Raw genomic sequence first — 24554 nt, 5'->3', positions numbered from 1 at the left:
GGGGCAAGGAGATGGTCCTTGCTTGTTTTTATAACCTTGAAGATGATGACAATGCCTTCAATATGCTTTGCCTTCTTTTGTAGTGTAGATTAGAACTACTACTAGGGTTTTGACTTTCTCTAAGATGATGTGATCTTTGTTTTAAGGTCCTTCGAGCTACCCTGCTTTGTAGACAACTTAATGAGGGTTTTGGTGGCCTTTTGATCATGACTACAGAAACAAAAGTTCTTGTTGTTGTAGACTACTTCTTCGATCTAGGGTTTGATCAAAATCAAGGTTGGATTCTTCAATGTATATCTTGATCCTTTTCTTTAATATCCTTCAACTTGCTTTGATGCCCTTCTTGAAACATGATCCTTGAATGTCTCTTTGCTGCCCTTTCTTTGACTTTAGCACCTTAGCTCTGATACCATGTTGAGGAATCTAGGGCATTTAGGTTAGGGTGAGATTCTTCAGATGATGATAACTACTTGTGAGGTACTTTTTACTTTTTCTTATTAGCACAATCTTCTCTTATTATTAGTGTATGTTCTTTTACTTCATCAAATAGTTACCAAAACAAAAGAGACAAGAACACAGAATGTTGGCTCTCTACCATGGCCAAAACCTCTCACTTTTTGAGAGGAAAACCTGCACAAATTCTTCTTATAGAGATTCTAAATGACGAATACCAAGACCAAGACCCTTGACCTATAAGCCACTCCAAGACCAAGACACCAATCCTCTTCTTTGTTATTGTTGAGATCATCGTCACTGCTACTGAAGTCATCACTGCTACAACACCTAGGCCATCACTACTGCACCATTGTTGCATCTTTAACGATATCTTCATCATAGCTATGAGATCTCTATATTGAGATATGTATATCTATATATATATGAGAGCTACACTGAGATCTTCATAAGATCATGATCTTGTAACTATACCAAGACCATGATTACATATATGCTGAGATTATGACTGCATATAGAATGTATGCTGAGATAGAGTGTGTCACTGTGGGATCACTGAGATCCTCCTTATCAAAGAGACAGGTCCATTCTGAAGTTTCCACAGAGATCTTGCCACTGCCCATCCGAATAACACTGAGATGTATCTGAACCTCATTCTGCCTCTGCCCATCCGAATTCAGAGATGACTGTAGCCTCATTCGAACATCAGAGAGAGGTATCTAAATCATTGTACTTGCAGCTAGCCCTTAGACCTTTTCGCTGTTCCATTATCATCTTTTCTTGTTGCTCCTTCCATCTGAATTAGCTTATGTTCTAGGGATCCGAACTATCCTCTTGTTATTACCCATCTGAATTCAAAGGATGATCTGAATTCCTAAACTGAGGAAATGCAAAGTGCCTTGGTGCCTATATATAGTGGTTTCCCATCATAAATAAGCCAACTTGAGTGTATGAAGGGATGTGTCTCTATATAGTGAGCCGACATGATCTTCCTTTAATTCAATTTGTAGGCCGACTTCTTCAAGAGGGATTATGCTTGTCTTTGGAGGGCTTCTAGACATTTCTATAGACTTGTATACATTAAACATAGGCTCAAGAAGAGCTCTTCATACATGACATTAATTCTAGACTCTAAATGACAAATCCTATTATTCTAAAATCACTTGCTCATGAAACCCATGAAGCAAGTTTACAATAATAATTTTGTTCTCTTTATTACATCATTTACATCAGTCATAATTACAAGTTATTATGAAGACTGAACCTAGTGGAAACACTAAGAAGGGGGGTGGATCAATATTTCTTAGCAAACAACACTTTATTAATCTTTTTCAGAGCATTAGTTAATCTTCAACAATATTATTATAATTCAATGTCAGATAGCAAAACTAGTAAACAACACCATACAACAATGCAGAAGCATAGAGATAGTACACAATATTTTTTAATGATATTTGTTTTAAATGGCCCTAAATTTCATAACAATTCACAAATTTAAATAAAATTTATTATTTTTATTAATTTTAATAAAGAATTTTTTCGGAGTAAATTTTTGAGAACTTTGGGAATTTTAAAAATAGGTTTGTTTTTTAAAATGGTCTTCATTAAGCTTTACACAAAGGAGTATAAATACCATGCTGCATTTGTCATTAAGTGTTAGAAAATTATAATAAAAATACCATTAGGTATTAAAAGCCGTTATTAAATGTTAGAAAATTAAAATAAACTTTCTTCATCCCCTGGCACAGATCTTGAGCATAAGTACCCACACAAAAAACAATCCCACCATACTTTCATTGCTACATTCTAATTTTAATTGGTATGCTCCTAATTTGTCAGCCCATCGCTCAGTCTTAGCAAACCTGTAAAACACATCTAGAAAGCCCCGCCAAGTGAGCCCATAGGATCCATCTAGAAAACTTTGCCCCCCTCTCTCCCAGGTACAGAGGTGGGTTGATAGTGCCACAAGCCCTGTCAATGTACTCTTGAAGAGGGTTGTATTGAAACTCCAAAATATGCTCCCCTGGTCACCTAGTTAAGGATGTTAGTTTCTCCCCAACGCCAAACAACTTGGTCATTGACTTGTCACACACAACTCCAAGCTCCTCAAGTTTATTGATCTGCTGCAAGATGGTGCCTCGGAGTGTCTAGGTCTTCTTCTTCATTGCCATAAAATTTGTCTTGAAATGCTCAATCTTCTCTTGGTGGCTATCATCTGAGAGTTTTGTGTTAGCGCTTGAAATTTCACCTAGGCTGAGATAGACAAATCTCAAGGCTACATCAAACCATTACACCTCGTAGCTAGCCCTACGAGGAAGGAGAAGGCTCTCTCCGGTCAGACTCAAGGTATTTTCTCAATGGGGTGAGCAGACCAATTAGGATCAAAGATATTAGGCTAGTAAACTGATGAGGAGGGTTGATTTAAAGTTTTTTGGGGTTTTTGGTGGCAATTGGAGGGAGTGCAATTCAGGGTGTGGGGATTGAGCTCAGTTTTTGCAGGTGGGTCTTTGGGCAAGGAAGGAGTTTGTGCTGATGCCTTAAGCTGAGATGGATGATCAAGGAAGAAAGAGAGGGAGCTAAAGAGGGCAAACAATGACTTTGAATCCTCTTTAGACAGTGGAAAACATAAATAATAAATATTAAACAAAATTGAAAGCTGAGCATGGCATGCATGAATTCAAACTTTATCACTTCTTTTGTTTAATTAGCAGCAATAGAATAAGAGATGGAACACATAAACACACTTACAATGACAAGTAGGAAACACACCATCAACACAATAATCCACAAGAATCCACAATGATGTCTGCAAAACCCTGGCCTTCCTTTTCCTCAAATTGCAGAGATACAAGTAAAATATACAATAGAGCTTCTCCCTCAAGAGTCCAACCATGAAAATGAGCAAGAGAAGGCATAATATAGATCATCTAACTCCTTTCCCCACCTCTAGGGGTCGAGCTCAGCTTCCTAGGAGCAGTTTGAACTAATTCTAAACTGAGCACTAGATAATAGGCAGTCAAAACAACTTGCCTTTAAAACTTAGGTAACCCATCCATGCATTTAATATTCACTATTTACATCAAGGAAACTTCTAGAAGTGTTAAAGGAGAGTAAATGTATCCATGTGCCATGAAAATTACCCAACAATCCATCATTTACATACATCAAAAGTCAACCAAAGTAAAAACAGTGTTTTGCAGGCCGAAATAGTCAAAATGGTGAAATTTCCCTGAGTGGTCGGGCCCCTCCCTTGGAGTGGTCGCGCACATTGGCAGCTGTGTTTGAGGGCCTTCCTGGTGTCCAAATCAGGTGCAAGATAGCTTGTTGGAAAGGTCTATGAGTCTACTTTCCAACCCCACTAGAATTTCTGAATTTAGAGTTGATTTGACCCCTCAAAAGTCATTTCTCCCAAGGCAGCTTTCTGCAACTCAAAAAAGGGGCAGAAAGTCAAAATTTGCATGTATTTTGAGCTTTTGGAAGTCCAAATCTCCATAAAATTTGAAGTCCATCCATAGGCAAGTGTATTTTTGCCTGAAAATTCCAAAAATGTAGAGTTTTCCCCGTTCTGAGCTGTCCCCACGAGTGGTCGCGCGCGGGGTGAGACCACTCCAATGGCCAAAACCTGTAAAATTCTCAAAAATGCCAAAAATGCCTCAAAACTCTCAAAATTTCTTGAGTTTGCTGCCAGGAGGAGGCTAATGAGTATCATGGTGAGTAAGAGAGGCCTCAGCCAAGATACGGAGCGGGTTGGTCTTCTTCCTCCTCTTGCGGGCCTCGGACAACTTCCTTTGGAGTATCTTCATTTTTGCCTTGCAAACATGCATTCTCGCCCAATAATGAGTTTTCATGTTCCGTAGCAGCCTTTTGTCTTGGTTGGCTTTCTCCAACAGTTTCTCCAAGCGAGCATTTGCCTGAATGAGCAAAGACTCCCGGTCAGCAGGCAATGGGTCCACGGGCCTCCTACGGTTCAAACCTAGATTACCGCGGATCCTCCATAGCTCATCAAGTTCTTTCTCCGCCTCTAATTGTCTGTTGCGCTGCTCCAGATAAGTGATGGTCCATTGAGCCATTTCGAGCTTCTGCTGCAACACGAGGTTCTCCTCTCTCTGTCTGATAAGCTCATAAAAATCTGAAGAAGGAGAGTGAGCGTCAAGGTCAATGAAATCATGATGTGTATCGCCAGCTCTCTCATCCTCAACCATGGGCTGCTTGCCTTCCCGTACTGCCTCTGCTGATGAAGAATGCGAGGCCCCTTCCACCTGGTGTGGAGATAATACTCGTCGAGCTGCTGCAAATAAGGTCCTATGACCCCTCTGATATGTAAGCTACGGTGGGGAAGCAACATGTCTCGGAACAATAATCTCGGGCTGGTGTGATGGACCTCCCGCCTCATGAATGGCCTCTGGCTCTGGTTGTGGCTGTGGTGGCACTGTAAAGAACTCATGAGAAATGAAGTCTGCCCATGGAATGCCCTGCTGACTCAACTGATGGGAAACAATGAGCTGGATGAGACCATGATGGCACAACTCCTATGCTGCTGAGCTGTGGACTGCCTCTGAAACACGGACACCATCCTCTGAATGTCCTGGAAGAAGTAAACCGGGATGTTCATCATCCTCACTCGGGTAAAGTGCATCAACAGGCGAATGTGACAAGCAAAGACTCGTGAAAACCTTCCCTCACATGTGAAGTAATGCATGAAAAGCCGCATGATCGGAGCATACTCCTCTCGGAGATATCTGAAAGGAAAGTTCCCTGACAAGTGATGTACGAACGTTGGCCTGACATATGGCTCAAAATAAACAAAATCCAGCCATTTGCGCTTTGGCCACACCTCACCCACATTGGGTATCCCGGTAGCCTCTGAAATCATCTCAGGAGAAAACACAAAATTCACCCCTGCAAGAGTAACCTGCCCATCATGAAGGCGCAAAACAAATAGCCGGGCCAACTCCCTGTGGTGCTGAATCTGGGCAAGCCTCTCACAAAACTGGAAACATGACATGTACTGGAAACAAGTCACTGCCAATGGGCAAGCCTGTAATTCTGCTAAAGATGTGGGCTCTTCTCTCCTATGATGACCACCTTTGCCACCCCTACGAGGCCTCTGCTGTGCCTCAACCTCCGTAGAAGAAGACCGGTCATCACCTTGCTCATTAGTTTCAGTGGTTGACATGGTGTTGAGCAAGGTGGAGAAAATAGACAAAGTTGACTGCTGCCCTGCCTGCAAAATGCTGAGAAGTATGATGTTTTCAAGGGGAAAAAATCATGAGGGAAATGTTAGGGGAGGGACTTTTTCATAAGGAATGGGAAAATATATAAAAACAGGGAACTTTTAAGGAATAATTCACAAAATGTCAAACATGTTATCTCATCTCTCATCATCGGGAAATCATTTGCAAAGAAATATCTTTATTAGGGAAGACATGTAATAAGGTCACCAAGGGAAAGGACAATACATTTTTCAACAGGGGGTAAGGGCTAGCATGTAATACAGGAGTTGGGGCAGCACTGATTACTAGCATCAACAGATAGCTCTTAGATTTTGTCCTTTGACTGTACATTATTAGGCATACTCTGTTTTTCCAAGGGATTGATGTACTTTTGATGCTAAGGGGAAATAAGGAATTAATTTACATTTGTCATAAGGGGAGGAGGGCTTTACTTAACAAATTCAAAAGAGAAAGGAGATGCATTGCATCAAGGGTATTAGGGGGATAGAAGGGAAAAGGATGCGTAGGGTTTGGTTTTGGAGACACAGCAACATTCTTTTGCAAACAGTATTTCAGAGCAGCATGTCCTTTAATAAATATGTACAGCTGTATTTGCTTTATTTTTGCTTTGAATAACACAGCCTTCTTTTCACTGTATTTGTGAGGACTATGCACAGCAATAAGTTTCTTTTGTTCTTGCAATGGCTTGGCTACACATAGTAATCTTTTCCTCTGTTTTTTGTCTTTTTTGTTTTATTATTTTTACCATTGCAATTGCTCTTTCCTTTTACACATCACTATTTTGATTCTTGCTGTGTTTTTATATATATTTTTTTTATAATATTGCTGTGGGGAAGGAATTAGGGTTTAAGGGATGCATATGAGAGGGATTAGGGTTTTAGGTATAGGGAATGGGGAATTGATATTCATTGCAAATGTGATGAGATAGAGACACATTATGACAATTGTAAATCTAATAGGAGTAATGGAGGGAATAAAGAGGAATTAAAAACCTTGAAAGCAAACACCAACCTTAGCAAAATTGCCTACATGAACAAACAATCACTAAACCTATTTCTCTTCATATTTTTGATGGTAAAAATGCATGAACACAAGCTCATCATCCATGTTTCAAACATTCAATACATTAGAGAGGCCTACCTCGAGCAATTAGCAAACCAAAACGCGATTTGAGTGGATTTAGGAAGGTTCTGTGAGTGGGAGCCCGAGTGGTCGCGCGCAGGCTCCGAGTGGTCGCGCACACCCCGAGTGGTCGCGCGCGTTAGAAATTTGAACTGTGGAGGAGGCGCCGAGTGGTCGCGCACCGCCCAGGTGGTCGCGCACACTGCCCGAGTGGTCGCGCACCAGAAATCTCCTTAATTTTTCTGCAATTCGCCCTCTTTCTCTCTTTCCGCCCTCTTGCTCTTCTTTGCTAGCTCATAGAGGCATAATGAAGATGTTTAGAGGGAAATTTACCTCTTGTAGGTTCAATTTGAAAAAATTAATTTACAAAACCCACTCTCTAATGTTCTATTTTGACATTCACTTTTAACACTGCTTTTTGAGTTGCTTTGTCCTGAATTTAGCTTTTGAGGCGCTTTAACTTCATTCTTTTTGCAGGTTGACCATCTGATGGACTCTGGCGAGGAGACCAGGGTTATTGCCGGCATTTTGAAGACTTTTGAAATTTTCCTTATTTTTTACAAATATTACATGACCTTGGGTTTAAAAACAGAGTTTTTAAATCCAAGGTATAAATGAGCTGTACCTGATGAAAAATATCAATGGAACATATGTACATACCTCCTTCTGGCTTGTTGGGCACTCATGGACCTTTGACTCATGACCTTGCAGTGATTTTTGACCAAAACCCTAGACCTAAGACTTGGGACTTCAAGACAAAACAAAACAAGTATGACACAAGCTTAATACCTGAAATGACCTGATCCAGCAAAGCCAAGAAGGGGACAAGGACCAGCTCCTCCATCAGTTTTATGGCATGCCTAACGGGATGCAAAACTGACACTGATGAGACACCTACCTATGCATATGCAAAGAGCTTTTGATCACCGATGGAGGGCTCAAGACCGACACTAACATTGGCTCCAATGGGGATGGTAGCTCCTTGGAGGTGCCAAGAACCTTAGACCTCTGGGAGAGCAGACCAGTGCTTTATTCATTGGGCAATGGAGTCAACTTGTACAAACGTGACCATACTCGAAATGACTTTATTTGACTTGGACTATAAACTGAAATTTTCAAAGGATTTTGACTCAAACAAACTAATTTTTGCAGAAAATAAACAACCTGAAAACTTCACACCAACCAATCCCCATCCTCAGAATTATAGCCTTCACCGCGGGCCCCAAACTAAGGATGAGAGATCAGTTCACACTTGTTGTAATGAAAGGAAAACGGTAATTACAATGAGGATGATTAGAGCAGCATTGCTCAAGCATGATATCTTTTCAGAAGCCGGCCATTCACCGACCCACCGGGACATTCATCCCCATTCAACTCTTTGAGAATGAAAGCATTGGGACCACGATATGCAGCAATCTTATAAGGACCTTTCCACAAATTATCAAATTTACCGTGCTTACCTTTGTCCTCATTTCGGGCATCCCACCTTAAAACAACATCCTCCAGCTGAAAGTTTTCTGACTTTGCCTTCTTGTCATAGATTTTCTTGATACGCTCTTGCAACCTTAAAGAATTTTGGAGAACCTCTTCCCTCGTTTGCTGTAAGTGAACCATTTGATTGATTCGCCTTTGCATTGGATCCGGATCCTCTCCCGCTTCTTGAAGCAATCTCGCGACCGGTACACTAAGTGATGTTGGAAAAACTGCATCAATTCCATAAACAATCTCAAATGGCGACATGCCAATAGACTTCTTTTGACTTACCCGATCAGCCCATAATGCATTTACCAACTTCTTGTGCCAACTTTTCTTGTTAATTTCCAGCATCTTCTTGATAATGTTAACTAGTGACTTGTTTGATGATTCGGCCAGCCCATTGCCTTGCGGATGATAAGCGGTGGAGTGCCCCAAGCTGATGTTATACTTATAGCAAAAATCAACCATCTTATTGGACTTAAAAGCTGTTGCATTATCTGTGATTAATTTGAATGGACAGCCAAAACGTGACAAGATATTATTTTCAAGAAAAGAGATGATTACCGAATCTGTGGCCTGTCGAGTGGGAATTGCCTCTATCCACTTTGTGAAGTAATCAGTGGCAGTTAAGATCCATCGATGCTGCCCGGATGATGCTGGGTGGATTTCGCCAATGAAGTCTAGGCCCCACTGCTGAAATGGTGCACTGATTTCCACCGGTTTGAGAGGCAATGGTTGCAACCTTTGCTTCCCTTGGAATATTTGGCATTCATGGCAGCTTTTCACTGCTTTGTATACATCAGAAAATAGGGAAGGCCAATAGAAACCAGCTCGCAAGATTTTATTGGCTGTAGTTTTCCAAAACAAATGACCTCCACAGTCGCCTTTATGGAAATCCTCTACTGTTGCCTTTGCTTCCTCTTCAACCAAACAATTCAGCAAGATGCCCCCGGGATCTTTCCAATACAGTGCTGATTTCATAATGCAAAACTTAGCAGCCTTTAGCTTCAATGTCCTTGCTTTGTTTCTTGACATTCCAGGAGGTGCGGATACATGCTGAAGCACATAAACTATATCAGCATACCAAGGAGAAGTAATAAAAATATCTGATACCTGAACCACTGAATTTTCTTCCCCATCATCGGATAAGGCAGCAATCAAGTTGATATCAAGGGCATGGAGGTTTGTTTCAGCCATCAATTTTGCGAGACCTTGGCCTTTAATCAGCTTGGTAGGCTTGATTTCAACATCATATTCCAAAAGAGCAGCAATCCACTTACCCCTCCTACCTTCCGGCTCCGTTTGTACCAAGACATCTTTTACGGCTGCACTAGGGACATATGCTAATACATGAGAGTTAAGAATATATACCCGGAAATCTTTCAAAGCCTTAATCAGTGCCAACGCTTGTTTCTCAATGATGTTATAATTTAGCGCCCCATCTCTTATGATTCGGCTGAAAAATGCAATTGGCCTCTCAACTCCTCTCTTTTGCATTAATACGGCTGCCAATGTATGCTCAGAAGCAAAAGAAAACAAAATGAAATCCTGAGTATAATCGGGGCTGATCAAGGTTGGGGCTGAAGACAAGATTACCTTGATTAAATTGAAAGATTTGACCGCCTCCTCGGTCCATTTGATCTCGCTGTCCTTCCGAAGCATATTGGTTATCTCTCTAAGGTGCTCTGCAAGGTTAGGAATGAAGCGGCGCAGAAAATTTAATTTGCCATTAAAAGATTGTATTTCCTTCTTGTTCCGGGGCTGCTCTAGCTGCTGAATTGCCTCCACCCGTGCGGGGTCGATTCGTATGCCGTCTTTGGAAATGATATGTCCCAGCAACTTGCCTTCACCCATGGCAAAAAGACTCTTTTTTGGATTTAAAGAAATGCCATATTTTCTGCATTTTTGGAAAACTTTCGTCAAATGAAATAAATGCTCCTCATCTGATTTGGAAAATACGGTTAAGTCATCAAGATAAACAACTAAGAATATATCCTTTTCATTGGCAAAGGCCATATCCATAGCTCGCTGAAATGTAGCACCGGCATTCTTCAACCCAAATGGCATTTTGGCATAGTGAAACGTTCCCCACGGTGTGGTGAAGGCTGTCTTGTCACGATCATCTTCGTGCACTAAAATCTGATTGTAGCCGGAGTATCCATCTAGCAATGACATCCTTGAGGCACCCACTACCCGCTGCAATATGTGGTCCATTTTGGGCAGCGGATAGTTGTCCTTGAGAGATACTTTGTTCAAATTTCTGAAGTCTATGCATAAGCGTATTTCACCGGTCTTCTTTCTCACAGGCACTAGATTGGAGATCCAATCAGAAAAGCGAATAGGAACTATAATTCCGGACTTGTAGAGCCTATTGACTTCCTTCTCAATCAAAGGCAACAACTTGGGATTGATCCTCCGCAACTTTTGTCGAAAAGGCTTTTGATTTGGCTTTATGGGGATAGTATGTTGAATAATGTTTGTATCATAGGTCCTTAAATCTGAATAATCCCAAGCAAACACATCAGAAAATGATGACAATAATCTAATGTATTGATTCTTTACCTTGAGCGGCAATGCTTTTGATAATTTCACCATCTTTGGATTCTCGGCTGTCCCAAGATTCACATCTTCCACACCTTCTTCTGTTGGCATCAAAGTTGGCTTGCGGGCCACATCATCTTGATCAAAAAGTTCCTCTAAAGGAATTAACCCTTTAGGAATATAATTGTCTTTCAGCTGCAAAACATCCATTTGATTTACTCCTTCAGGCTCCATGTCTATTGAGATTTCTTCGAATTTACCTTCTCCATGCAAGAAGTCTTTGATTTCTTCGTCATCTTGGAAGACTTGCCAACACCTTTGATTATCCGGGATTGTAGGGCGATGCTTCACATAGATTTCGAACTTGTTGCTTGAATTCATTGGTATTTTCAAATTACTTGCTGCTTTTGCCAATGCATCCGCAACACCATTTTGAATCCGGGGCACACATGTCAAAGTATGTTCAGAAAATCTTTTCAGGATATCTAAAACAACATTTCTATAAGCTCTCATACGTGGGTGTTTGGCCTGAAATTCACCTTTGACTTGTTTGATAACTAGTTCGGAGTCGCCATATACTGCTATTTTCTTTGCCTTTAACTTCAGGAGGATTTTCAAACCAGCAATAAGAGCTTCATATTCTGCCTCATTATTCGAGCAATCAAATGCTAATTTATAAGAACATACTCGTACCTTGCTTGGAACTCGATCTTGGGCTGAGAATGGACTTCGAATCCACACACCGATACCAGCACTATCGCTGCCCACTGCACCATCAAAATCCATAGTCCAAAGACCCTCTTCATCATCTTCTAGGTGCTAAAAATCTGATGTTGTTGCAGTGGCGATTTGCTGCCCATTTGTTTCAGCGATTGACCTTATGACAGCAGTCCTTTCTTCACTTTCCGTTCTCAATACTTCTCTGAAATTTTCTGCAATGCCTGGGATATCTTCTACCTGAACTAGCTGACTATCTATATCATTTAAATTTTCCGCAAACAAAACAAAAGATTCTAAATCTGTTTGTACATAATTTACAGGATGATTTACTGGCTTTTCCTTGCTAGTAATCATATACTTCATCTTTTGCTCTCGATACACTTTCCTCATTTGTCCAAACACCGGAATAGTAGCATATGAAAAATCCAGCTGAAGAGTACCTTTAAGCTTGGATCCCCATGACCTTGAGAGGAGCATGCCAAATCGTGGAGGAATGTCCGCCACTACCACATCCATCAATAGATTCTTTGCGGGAATTTGATCCAGACTAACAACCAAATCTTTAATTAAGCCAATACATCTAACCCGGCTGGAATCAAATGAATATAGGTCATGGTACTTTCGAGTAATATCAAGCCCCAACTTCTCCATAATTGCCTTGGGCATTGAATTATGTGACGCTCCCGAATCGAACATAGCATTATGAAGCACATAATCATGAATTCTCAAGCTGATATAGAATGGAGGAACCTCACTCTCGGGGGACTCACCATTTAGAGTTGGTCCAAAGATCAATTCCGGCTGGTCATCCTCTACGTTCACCGCATCTAACATTGGGTCAATGTTGAATACTTTAGAAATTTGTGCACGATATGTACTGTTCTTCATGACTTCTGTCAATGGAATGGTCAATTTCAATTTTGCAACTTCATTCTCAATGCTGAATGCTTGACTCTTTTCACCTTCCTTTGTCGGATTGTCTCGTTTTTCTGCTCTATCTTTGGGTACATTTGATGGCTGATCCATCTTGTTTGCTCGAACTGTTTGAGTTGATGAAGGATCCATGAATTCTTTACCTTTTCTCTGTGGAACAGCAGCACCATTTTTTGCCAAGTTTTCTGCCCTCTTTTGAATCGGATGTATGGGAATTGTCTGGTTTCTCAATTGTCTCTGCTGGCCTTGCTGAGCTGATAAAGCGTGTAAGTAACCTCGTTGATACTCTTCCGACTCTTCTTGAAGTACAACATCATTAGATAGAATGTAATGCTCATCTTGAGGTGTATAAGCATTACTTACCAGCTCTTCTTCTTCCGTGATGTATGTGGGCAGATCATCGGGAGTGAAAAAATGATTCTCTTCACCAAGACCTTCACCTTCATCTTCTGATTCTTGAGTGACATAGTTTTGCTGAAATGGGGGTTGGATTGGCTGCTGCACGGCAGCCTCTTGTGCTCGTGTTTCCCGCTGTTTGATTCTATATTGGGGCTGCTGTTGTTGACCTCTGAAATTTGGGTTTCGAACTTGTGGTTCCGGTTTGCCAAGACTAAGATTTTGGAGTGCCTTTTTCATCTCCTCAACTGTACGAAGAACCTGAGAAGTGGATGCTGCCTCTTCTTTGATTGTGACCTTCTTCTCCGCTTTCATTCTTGCCCTTTTGTCATTCAAATTAGCCTCCACACTGACTGCAATTTTCTGCATTTCCTCCAAGGTAGGAGGATCTCGGTCCCGCAGTGAGTAGGCCATCTCCGGATCGAAACCATCCGGGAACTTAAGCAATGCGGACTTTCTTGATGGTTTCAAATCATCGGGTATAGCGTTATACACTGAATTAAATCTGATGATATAATCTTGAACCGACTCACCCGGATTTCGCTTGAGGTTGTTGTACTCGACATTGATTTGCAGCGGGTCTTTCGTTATTTCCCATCGGTCCAAGAATTGATTCTTGAGTGCTTCTAAGGTGGTGATGCTGTTAGCTGCCAACCCTCTGAACCATTTTCTTACTTCTCCGGCAAATGTTTGCACGAACAACTGCATGGTAACATCTTCTTCATCTAACTCATATAGATCAAAGAAAGTGGACATTTTATCTATATGTTGCTGTGCTATAATACTTTGTGGAGTGCCATCAAACATGGGAATTTTGCTTTGATAATCAGCAGGCATATCATGAAGATTAGCAGGCAATACAAGTGGGGCAAACCGGGCTGCCATTTTTCTAGGTAAGGTAGATCTTGGAGTAGCAGGCGGGGTAGGTGTGGCAGTATGAGGAGTAAGAGGAGGAGAAGTAGTATGTGAAACCGAAGGCGAAACAACTGTAGATGGGGGATGAGTAACTATGGGAGTGATGGCAATATAAGGGGGATTTGCCTGTTCATGCGCCGTGATAGAAGATCCAATATGACCAGAGATATTTTCAAGGAAATCAGCAAGAGTTGTAGCTTGTACACGTGTCTGGAGATTCCTCAAAATGAAATTTTCAACTAATTTATTATGCCTCTCAAATTCAATAGCAGCTGCAAAATCAGGATTAGGAACTAGAGTAGCAAGTGCACTTTCAGATTTAGCTTTGAACAACGACAACTCAAAACTTTCATCGAAATCAAGATCTTCAAGATACTCAAAAATAGCTGGGCATGAATTAGATCTGACAATTGGTCTTGGATCAGTAGCCAGCTTGTTTTCGCGAATAGACTAAGAAAGGAAAAACCGCTCAGCCGTATGGAAACTCTTAGCCTATCATCCGAAGCTTAGAGTCCATAATGATACTGGGATAAAGATGTCACTGAAGTGAGGGTTTCAGAAGCTCACGGAGATTGACTGAAGCAGCGTTTATCTACTAACGCTGATGTAAAACAAGAGCGTGTTCAAAGGCTACCTGGCGTAACTTCAGGCTCCGTCTAAGACTTGCGAAACACACACATCAACACACAAACAAGTTTGTTCTCCCCAGTATGGTTGCCACTATGTTAGCGCTTGAAATTTCACCTAGGCTGAGATAGACAAATCTCAAGGCTACATCAAACCATTACACCTCGTAGCTAGCCCTACGAGGAAGGAGAAGGCTCTCTCCGGTTAGACTCAAGGTATTTTCTCAATGGGGTGAGCAGACCAATTAGGATCAAAGATATTAGGCTAGTAAACTGATGAGGAGGGTTGATTTAAAGTTTTTTGGGGTTTTTGGTGGCAATTGGAGGGAATGCAATTCAGGGTGTGGGGATTGAGCTCAGTTTTTGCAGGTGGGTCTTTGGGGCAAGGAAGGAGTTTGTGCTGATGCCTTAAGCTGAGATGGATGATCAAGGAAGAAAGAGAGGGAGCTAAAGAGGGCAAACAATGACTTTGAATCCTCTTTAGACAGTGGAAAACATAAATAATAAATATTAAACAAAATTGAAAGCTGAGCATGGCATGCATGAATTCAAACTTTATCACTTCTTTTGTTTAATTAGCAGCAATAGAATAAGAGATGGAACACATAAACACACTTACAATGACAAGTAGGAAACACACCATCAACACAATAATCCACAAGAATCCACAATGATGTCTGCAAAACCCTGGCCTTCCTTTTCCTCAAATTGCAGAGATACAAGTAAAATATACAATAGAGCTTCTCCCTCAAGAGTCCAACCATGAAAATGAGCAAGAGAAGGCATAATATAGATCATCTAACTCCTTTCCCCACCTCTAGGGGTCGAGCTCAGCTTCCTAGGAGCAGTTTGAACTAATTCTAAACTGAGCACTAGATAATAGGCAGTCAAAACAACTTGTCTCTAAAACTTAGGTAACCCATCCATGCATTTAATATTCACTATTTACATCAAGGAAACTTCTAGAAGTGTTAAAGGAGAGTAAATGTATCCATGTGCCATGAAAATTACCCAACAATCCATCATTTACATACATCAAAAGTCAACCAAAGTAAAAACAGTGTTTTGCAGGCCGAAATAGTCAAAATGGTGAAATTTCCTTGAGTGGTCGCGCCCCTCCCTTGGAGTGGTCGCGCACATTGGCAGCTGTGTTTGAGGGCCTTCCTGGTGTCCAAATCAGGTGCAAGATAGCTTGTTGGAAAGGTCTATGAGTCTACTTTCCAACCCCACTAGAATTTCTGAATTTGGAGTTGATTTGACCCCTCAAAAGTCATTTCTCCCAAGGCAGCTTTCTGCAACTCAAAAAAGGGGCAGAAAGTCAAAATTTGCATGTATTTTGAGCTTTTGGAAGTCCAAATCTCCATAAAATTTGAAGTCCATCCATAGGCAAGTGTATTTTTGCCTGAAAATTCCAAAAATGTAGAGTTTTCCCCGTTCTGAGCTGTCCCCACGAGTGGTCGCGCGCGGGGTGAGACCACTCCAATGGCCAAAACCTGTAAAATTCTCAAAAATGCCAAAAATGCCTCAAAACTCTCAAAATTTCTTGAGTTTGCTGCCAGGAGGAGGCTAATGAGTATCATGGTGAGTAAGAGAGGCCTCAGCCAAGATACGGAGCGGGTTGGTCTTCTTCCTCCTCTTGCGGGCCTCGGACAACTTCCTTTGGAGTATCTTCATTTTTGCCTTGCAAACATGCATTCTCGCCCAATAATGAGTTTTCATGTTCCGTAGCAGCCTTTTGTCTTGGTTGGCTTTCTCCAACAGTTTCTCCAAGCGAGCATTTGCCTGAATGAGCAAAGACTCCCGGTCAGCAGGCAATGGGTCCCCGGGCCTCCTACGGTTCAAACCTCAATTACCGCGGATCCTCCATAGCTCATCAAGTTCTTTCTCCGCCTCTAATTGTCTGTTGCGCTGCTCCAGATAAGTGATGGTCCATTGAGCCATTTCGAGCTTCTGCTGCAACACGAGGTTCTCCTCCTCTCTCTGTCTGATAAGCTCATAAAAATCTGAAGAAGGAGAGTGAGCGTCAAGGTCAATGAAATCATGATGTGTATCGCCAGCTCTCTCATCCTCAACCATGGGCTGCTTGCCTTCCCGTACTGCCTCTGCTGATGAAGAATGCGAGGCCCCTTCCACCTGGTGTGGAGATAATACTCGTCGAGCTGCTGCAAATAAGGTCCTATGACCCCTCTGATATGTAAGCTGCGGTGGGGAAGCAACATGTCTCGGAACAATAATCTCGGGCTGGTGTGATGGACCTCCCACCTCATGAATGGCCTCTGGCTCTGGTTGTGGCTGTGGTGGCACTGTAAAGAACTCATGAGAAATGAAGTCTGCCCATGGAATGCCCTGCTGACTCAACTGATGGGAAACAATGAGCTGGATGAGACCATGATGGCACAAACTCCTATGCTGCTGAGCTGGGGACTGCCTCTGAAACACGGACACCATCCTCTGAATGTCCTGGAAGAAGTAAACCGGGATGTTCATCATCCTCACTCGGGTAAAGCGCATCAACAGGCGAATGTGACAAGCAAAGACTCGTGAAAACCTTCCCTCACATGTGAAGTAATGCATGATAAGCCGCATGATCGGAGCATACTCCTCTCGGAGGAATCTAAAAGGAAAGTTCCCTGACAAGTGATGTACGAATGCTGGCCTGACATATGGCTCAAAATAAACAAAATCCAGCCATTTGCGCTTTGGCCACACCTCACCCACATTGGGTATCCCGGTAGCCTCTGAAATCATCTCAGGAGAAAACACAAAATTCACCCCTGCAAGAGTAACCTGCCCATCATGAAGGCGCAAAACAAATAGCCGGGCCAACTCCCTGTGGTGCTGAATCTGGGCAAGCCTCTCGCAAAACTGGAAACATGACATGTACTGGAAACAAGTCACTGCCAATGGGCAAGCCTGTAATTCTGCTAAAGATGTGGGCTCTTCTCTCCTATGATGACCACCTTTGCCACCCCTACGAGGCCTCTGCTGTGCCTCAACCTCCGTAGAAGAAGACCGGTCATCACCTTGCTCATTAGTTTCAGTGGTTGACATGGTGTTGAGCAAGGTGGAGAAAATAGACAAAGTTGACTGCTGCCCTGCCTGCAAAATGCTGAGAAGTATGTTGTTTTCAAGGGGAAAAAATCATGAGGGAAATGGTAGGGGAGGGACTTTTTCATAAGGAATGGGAAAATATATAAAAACAGGGAACTTTTAAGGAATAATTCACAAAATGTCAAACATGTTATCTCATCTCTCATCATCGGGAAATCATTTGCAAAGAAATATCTTTATTAGGGAAGACATGTAATAAGGTCACCAAGGGAAAGGACAATACATTTTTCAACAGGGGGTAAGGGCTAGCATGTAATACAGGAGATGGGGCAGCACTGATTACTAGCATCAACAGATAGCTCTTAGATTTTGTCCTTTGACTGTACATTATTAGGCATACTCTGTTTTTCCAAGGGATTGATGTACTTTTGATGCTAAGGGGAAATAAGGAATTAATTTACATTTGTCATAAGGGGAGGAGGGCTTTACTTAACAAATTCAAAAGAGAAAGGAGATGCATTGCATCAAGGGTATTAGGGGGATAGAAGGGAAAAGGATGCGTAGGGTTTGGTTTTGGAGACACAGCAACATTCTTTTGCAAACAGTATTTCAGAGCAGCATGTCCTTTAATAAATATGTACAGCTGTATTTGCTTTATTTTTGCTTTGAATAACACAAGCTTCTTTTCACTGTATTTGTGAGGACTATGCACAGCAATAAGTTTCTTTTGTTCTTGCAATGGCTTGACTACACATAGTAATCTTTTCCTCTGTTTTTTGTCTGTTTTGTTTTATTATTTTTACCATTGCAATTGCTCTTTCCTTTTACACATCACTATTTTGATTCTTGCTGTGTTTTTATATATATTTTTTTTTATAATATTGTTGTGGGGAAGGAATTAGGGTTTAAGGGATGCATATGAGAGGGATTAGGGTTTTAGGTATAGGGAATGGGGAATTGATATTCATTGCAAATGTGATGAGATAGAGACACATTATGACAATTGTAAATCTAATAGGAGTAATGGAGGGAATAAAGAGGAATTAAAAACCTTGAAAGCAAACACCAACCTTAGCAAAATTGCCTACATGAACAAACAATCACTAAACCTATTTCTCTTCATATTTTTGATGGTAAAAATGCATGAACACAAGCTCATCATCCATGTTTCAAACATTCAATACATTAGAGAGGCCTACCTCGAGCAATTAGCAAACCAAAACGCGATTTGAGTGGATTTAGGAAGGTTCTGTGAGTGGGAGCCCGAGTGGTCGCGCGCAGGCTCCGAGTGGTCGCGCACACCCCGAGTGGTCGCGCGCGTTAGAAATTTGAACTGTGGAGGAGGCGCCGAGTGGTCGCGTACCGCCCAGGTGGTCGCGCACACTGCCCGAGTGGTCGCGCACCAGAAATCTCCTTAATTTTTCTGCAATTCGCCCTCTTTCTCTCTTTCCGCCCTCTTGCTCTTCTTTGCTAGCTCATAGAGGCATAATGAAGATGTTTAGAGGGAAATTTACCTCTTGTAGATTCAATTTGAAAAAATTAATTTACAAAACCCACTCTCTAATGTTCTATTTTGACATTCACTTTTAACACTGCTTTTTGAGTTGCTTTGTCCTGAATTTAGCTTTTGAGGCGCTTTAACTTCATTCTTTTTGCAAGTTGACCATCTGATGGACTCTAGCGAGGAGACCAGGGTTATTGCCGGCATTTTGAAGACTTTTGAAATTTTCCTTATTTTTTACAAATATTACATGACCTTGGGTTTAAAAACAGAGTTTTTAAATCCAAGGTATAAATGAGCTGTACCTGATGAAAAATATCAATGGAACATATGTTCATACCTCCTTCTGGCTTGCTGGGCACTCATGGACCTTTGACTCATGACCTTGCAGTGATTTTTGACCAAAACCCTAGACCTAAGACTTGGGACTTCAAGACAAAACAAAACAAGTATGACACAAGCTTAATACCTGACATGACCTGATCCAGCAAAGCCAAGAAGGGGACAAGGACCAGCTCCTCCATCAGTTTTATGGCATGCCTAACGGGATGCAAAACTGACACTGATGAGACACCTACCTATGCATATGCAAAGAGCTTTTGATCACCGATGGAGGGCTCAAGACCGACACTAACATCTTGTACCCCTGCTAGATGCCTCTGCATTTACTTGCACCTCATCAATGGTTGTCCCCAAAGATGGATGCTCAACTCCCTCAACCATGACTCCAACTTGAGCCTTTAACGGGCTCTCCAAAGACTCATAGCGCACACTACGTACATCACACTCCTCTTGTTCTTCTGATTGCTCTTCTCCTTGGCCTTGTTCACACATGGGAACAATCTGTTGGTGACTAGGAGTTTCATTTATCTCTTCCTTATGTTGACTATTTTCAGCCATTAAACAGATGCATAGGTGAACTTCAGTCGACGTCTTCACATGATTGCTCAGACCCATCAAGGGTGTTCTCGTGGAAATTATTGGAAGAATCCATCTCATTCTCATCAGAATTATCAGAAGGAATCCACTCTTGTTCTACCCTTGTCATCTATGCCATTTTACTTGAGCATGAGTGATTAGGCTCCCACAGTCCCTTGCAGCTGAAGCAATGATTTTTCCTCTTTAATTCATTCTTGCTACCTTTTTGAACCTTTGCACAGGAAGCATCCTTGTCTTCACCAACACCACAAATTTGCTCCTTCCTCATGCAGTCCTTACTTTGGTTGGAATTTTCTATAAGTTGCATCCTCGTCAGCTCCTCCTTGGTCGACTGCCTTTTGAACAGTCTCATGTTTGCTCAACTAACCTTTTTGCTAGTTTAGAAGCAGCAAGCGAGACAATCTGTTCCCCCCTCCAAATGGCCAACAACTTGAATTGCAGCAGCTCGAAAATGCCATCATGGTCACCCATAATTCCGACCATGATTTCTAAAATCTTGAGCATCTTTCTCAGGGTAGAACCCTCCGTGTAACCGCAAGTCCTGAAAGCTTTCTACTATCAGTTGGAAAATTTCCCTCATAATGTCATCATTGTAAGGAGGTACAGATGAACCTAACCTCAGATCTCACTAAGACAGGAGGCAACTATAAGTCTTACCTCTCCACGAGGGTGCTCCAAGAACTTGTGATGTATCAAGGCAAGCATTGATGGTTTTAGAGCCCAATTTAAACTCCTCCAATTTGATCGATTCACCTTGGAAAGATGTGAGTCTAATTCCTCCAATTTGAAAAGAGCTTTGTCTGTAATCTTCATGATGTTCAAATCCAACCCAGTGGCAAAGAGCAAATTTCCTATCTCTTGTTCCTTCTTCATATCCCTTGGGTGCTCCTGCTGTAGAATAGCATGGAATCCTCTTGAGAAGGGTTTGTTGTTCTACTTCTTTCTTGGGAGTCTTGGAGATTGCTTTTGCTTTGGCTAGTCATCCTTTCCAGATCTGCCACCCTACAAAAATTCTCCTTATTAAATTTCTTCTGACAAGAGGATGAGCACTAAGGTTGTGAGTTGTCTCGACTCTCAATGACTCATCCAACCTCTGTTGGCCTATGGCCAATTCACTCCAGATCCTTGACAGATCATCCATGTCCCTGATGTTGTTGTAAAATCCCTTGTCTGTAAGGTACTGTCAACAAGTTTTGATTGCAGAGTTTTCCTCTTCAGTCTTGCTGCTATAGAATGCTTATTTCAATTACTACCCTTAGCTTGTTGCCTCCACTGTAATGTCGTAGACCAGCTGCTGCCTCAATTCTGTGTAATTTCTTAATTGCTTTGTTATGTTTGGGGTTCTAGAGATTATGGTGTTTTGGGAATTTCTTTTTAGTCCTAGGTGCATGCAACTTATACAAACAAAAAAATGCTACAGCGCCAAAGAAAAAATACAGAGACCAATTTGTATCATTATTTCAAAGGGCAGGTTAAATACACATGCCTGTTGAATTCATTAAGGATGGGTTGTTACATCATGAAGTTGCCAGCTGGTCTGTATTCGTTGATCTAGCTTATAGAAAAGAATTCTCAGCGGCTGTCGACTTCTTCAGTGGCTGCCACGTCCCTTTTAATTTTACAACTGCCTCACAACTTCCTGTAGACTTCTCCTGGCGCTTCATGCGGGTGCCTCCAACAGAGTGTGGTCGCTGTCTACCTGCTTGAGCTGAGATCTGGCACTCTAATCCTCCAGCCACCTCCTTTCTCATCTCCATGGTTTTCTGCTCATTCGTGCACCTCCTCAATAGCATGACAACTGCTCCGCGTGCCCACGGTCACCACACGAGGGCTGTCTGTTACCTCTTGGTATACACAGCCGCTCCATGCCAACAGATCAGCCCACTCTTGCCTCAAATAAGGCGACAGACCTCTCAACTTCAATGTGGCGATTGTCACAGACCCTTCATGACACCAAATGCCCCTCGACCAGCCTGCGCTACCTTCTGTTGCTTACACGAATGCTGCTCAGGCTGAGATCATTTGGCTGTTGACGGTCATAAGCCTGCATTTAGCCTTTTAACTCAGCCACTCCGGTGACAGTAGCTGTGGTTCCTCTCGTATGGTTATTACAGCCTCAATCCATAGCATACTGCGCGATTAAATCTATCCAAACAATCAATCTGCCACTCAACAATGTTGTTAGTCTTAGAAGATTCAAGGAAAATTACATCTCTATGAAGAATAAACTTCTTGTTTACCTCATCATAAACACAATATACCTCCTGCTACCTCCTCGGCCCCTTCTTCTTGATCTAATTTATCTCAGTGAAGTGAGGGGAGGCCTTGGGACAGAGGTGGCCCAGCTGTGAGGGAGAGGAGAGAGCACTGCCACTGCTGGACATGCAGCCCTCCTGGACAACTGTTAGGTGACAATTTCCCAACTCTCAAACTGGCATTCCCTGAAAAGGACAATCAGCCTGAAAATGATGCCTATGATGATGTACCTGATGTGGAGACTGGAGTCAACAAATAAGGGATCAGGCCACTCCAAACCTAAAAAGGGTCTAATCCTCCACCCCCTGCAGGTCTAATTCTGGTGGTTGCTTAAATCATCCTCCTTGAGGTTTTGTGTTATGCCTGTGTTGAGCCTTGATTGCAATCTTTTTGGGACATTCAGCTCATATGCTGTTTGGCCAAGTAGCACTATCATTATGACAAATGTTCAATGGCGATTTTGTTAGCAATATGGCCAATTATAAGCCAATTATATTGTAGCTAATGGTGGCCAACCATGTTTCCCTCTTTTTTGGGAAAATGCCCTACAATTGTCCTCTATGTATATATTTTGCACACATTAAAACTCAAAAATTACTTTTAACCCAAAAAGATTTACCTATCACATTTGCATTTTTTTCTAGTCTCATCTGCAACTCTGTATGAACTATATAGCAATAATATGTTATAGCTAACAGATATACCAGAAAAGGATCTCATGTAATAAAATGTACCTTTCTTATGTCAATCTAGGCAAAATGTTTCAAAAAACTATTATTTAAACCAAATTTATACATAAAGAGCTAATTCAGTTAAAGTAATGGTGCCAACCAAAAAACACTATCACAATAATATAGATTCTAGAAAATAATTGACAACAGAATAATTCCCGCACCTGGTAACACTTTAGAAGGGTGGATTCGTAATCACGCATTTTTTTTATTTCTTTAGAAACTTTCATCTCCAGTTCCTTCTCTGTGGGAAGCCTCACCCGGTAACTGTTTCACATAATGCATAGAAGCAGGAAGACACGTTTAGACCAAAAGTGACCAGGCACCTTCTTATTTTATACCAGAACAAAGAATTGGGTTTACAAGCCAGGAAACTAACTTCCTAAGTATTTTACAAATCACATTGTTTATCTTATAAATCCAATTCACCAAGTCATTGCCACTGATTCAATGAATGACACCAATTGCCATATCACAAATAAATAAAGGTAGACACATCAATAACTAAATTCTTTAAAACCTTCCTCAATATTTGACATCTCACAGTTAATTATAGTAAAATTAGGACTTACCAAATTATTGCCAAATATTTCATGCTAGATGTCATTGACACATTAAAATGATCTTTTAATGACTATGGTAAGACATACCCTGGGATAATGTCCTTCAAAACAGCCACAGAAGAAAGCAGTGCAAGTTGTGAAATGTGCTTGTCCTCGTCACTGCACATCTCTACTAATTCCTTCAAAGTTGAAATATGTTTCTCAGGATCAGAGAGTAGGCCAGTTCCAATCTCTGCTATGCGGGCCTTTCGTTGAGAAAACAATTCTTCTACAGAAAGGTCCTTCTCCAGTTCCTCCTAAAACAAACAAGCAAAGTGTAATTAAAGAACCAACAAATTTGCTTTCTGTTTTGCAATTTTCAAGTTCCAAAACTTAAAAACTATATCATCTGTCTTTATAAGAATGATAGGTTATAAGTTGACTAGCCTAGTCATAAAAAATCCAGCATTGAATTCAGATCAAATGTATCTACCAGGAACAGCTAAGAAACAAGTCAAATTAGGTTTTGACTCATATTTTATGATAATACAAAAGAGAGCAAGGCTTAAATTTGTGGTTAGGGGATGGTTGGTTAATGGTAGCTACAGGAAATCCAATCTGGAACAAAATATCCAGAGATTGAGCAATTACACACATGAACATATATCTTGTGAATCACATGATGCAGACAAACTAGTATAGTTGATATAAGATAGAGACTAAGATGAACATTAGAAAACGCAGTATCCTTGCAAATACAAATACCATTAGATAGAGATGATAAAAATAAAAAGGTTTGCCAGAAATAAGGAAAGTTTGAAAATTCATGTACCGAATCAATGCTGCCATAAACAATGTAGATTGTTGTCATTCAAGAGTCAAGACTGTGTCGACAATGTGCTTTAACTGTAACTACCGCAATATGGTCTTCGATATTATAAACTGGGGTGCTAAAAAAATTTCAGTTCAGGTTGAGGTTTTGGTTCTCAAATCTCAATGAACACAATGAAAATTTAAAGTGAACAAAATTTGATGAAGATCAATTTCCTTTCTAAACCTTTGAAGAAAAGTAAAACCTTTTGCCCATACAAATGTGTAATGTTCCCGAGAAATTAATT

At 41.3% G+C, this 24554-nt stretch overlaps 1 protein-coding gene across 1 annotated transcript in view; it reads right to left on the bottom strand.

Moving 5' to 3' along the window:
* The window catches only part of LOC149228557 (nucleolar complex-associated protein 3-like), a 214261-nt gene extending 189954 nt beyond the window's left edge, over positions 1–24307 (bottom strand). The window contains exons 1-3 of the mRNA XM_089380803.1: positions 24269–24307; positions 23545–23753; positions 23059–23161 (exon numbers count right to left, since the gene is read on the bottom strand). Of these exons, the coding sequence (XP_089236929.1) occupies positions 23059–23161; positions 23545–23753; positions 24269–24307 (351 nt within the window). The remainder of the gene's footprint in view (positions 1–23058; positions 23162–23544; positions 23754–24268) is intronic.
* Positions 24308–24554: the final 247 nt, after the last annotated feature.

This window comes from Pinus tabuliformis, chromosome J, assembly GCF_031772625.1.
Source record: "Pinus tabuliformis cultivar Carrire ecotype Pingquan chromosome J, CPIR1, whole genome shotgun sequence".
In the NCBI taxonomy this organism is placed as follows: Eukaryota; Viridiplantae; Streptophyta; class Pinopsida; order Pinales; family Pinaceae; genus Pinus; species Pinus tabuliformis.
The sequence above is the reverse complement of the archived record's forward strand: the minus strand, read 5'-3'. Positions and strand labels throughout refer to the sequence as shown.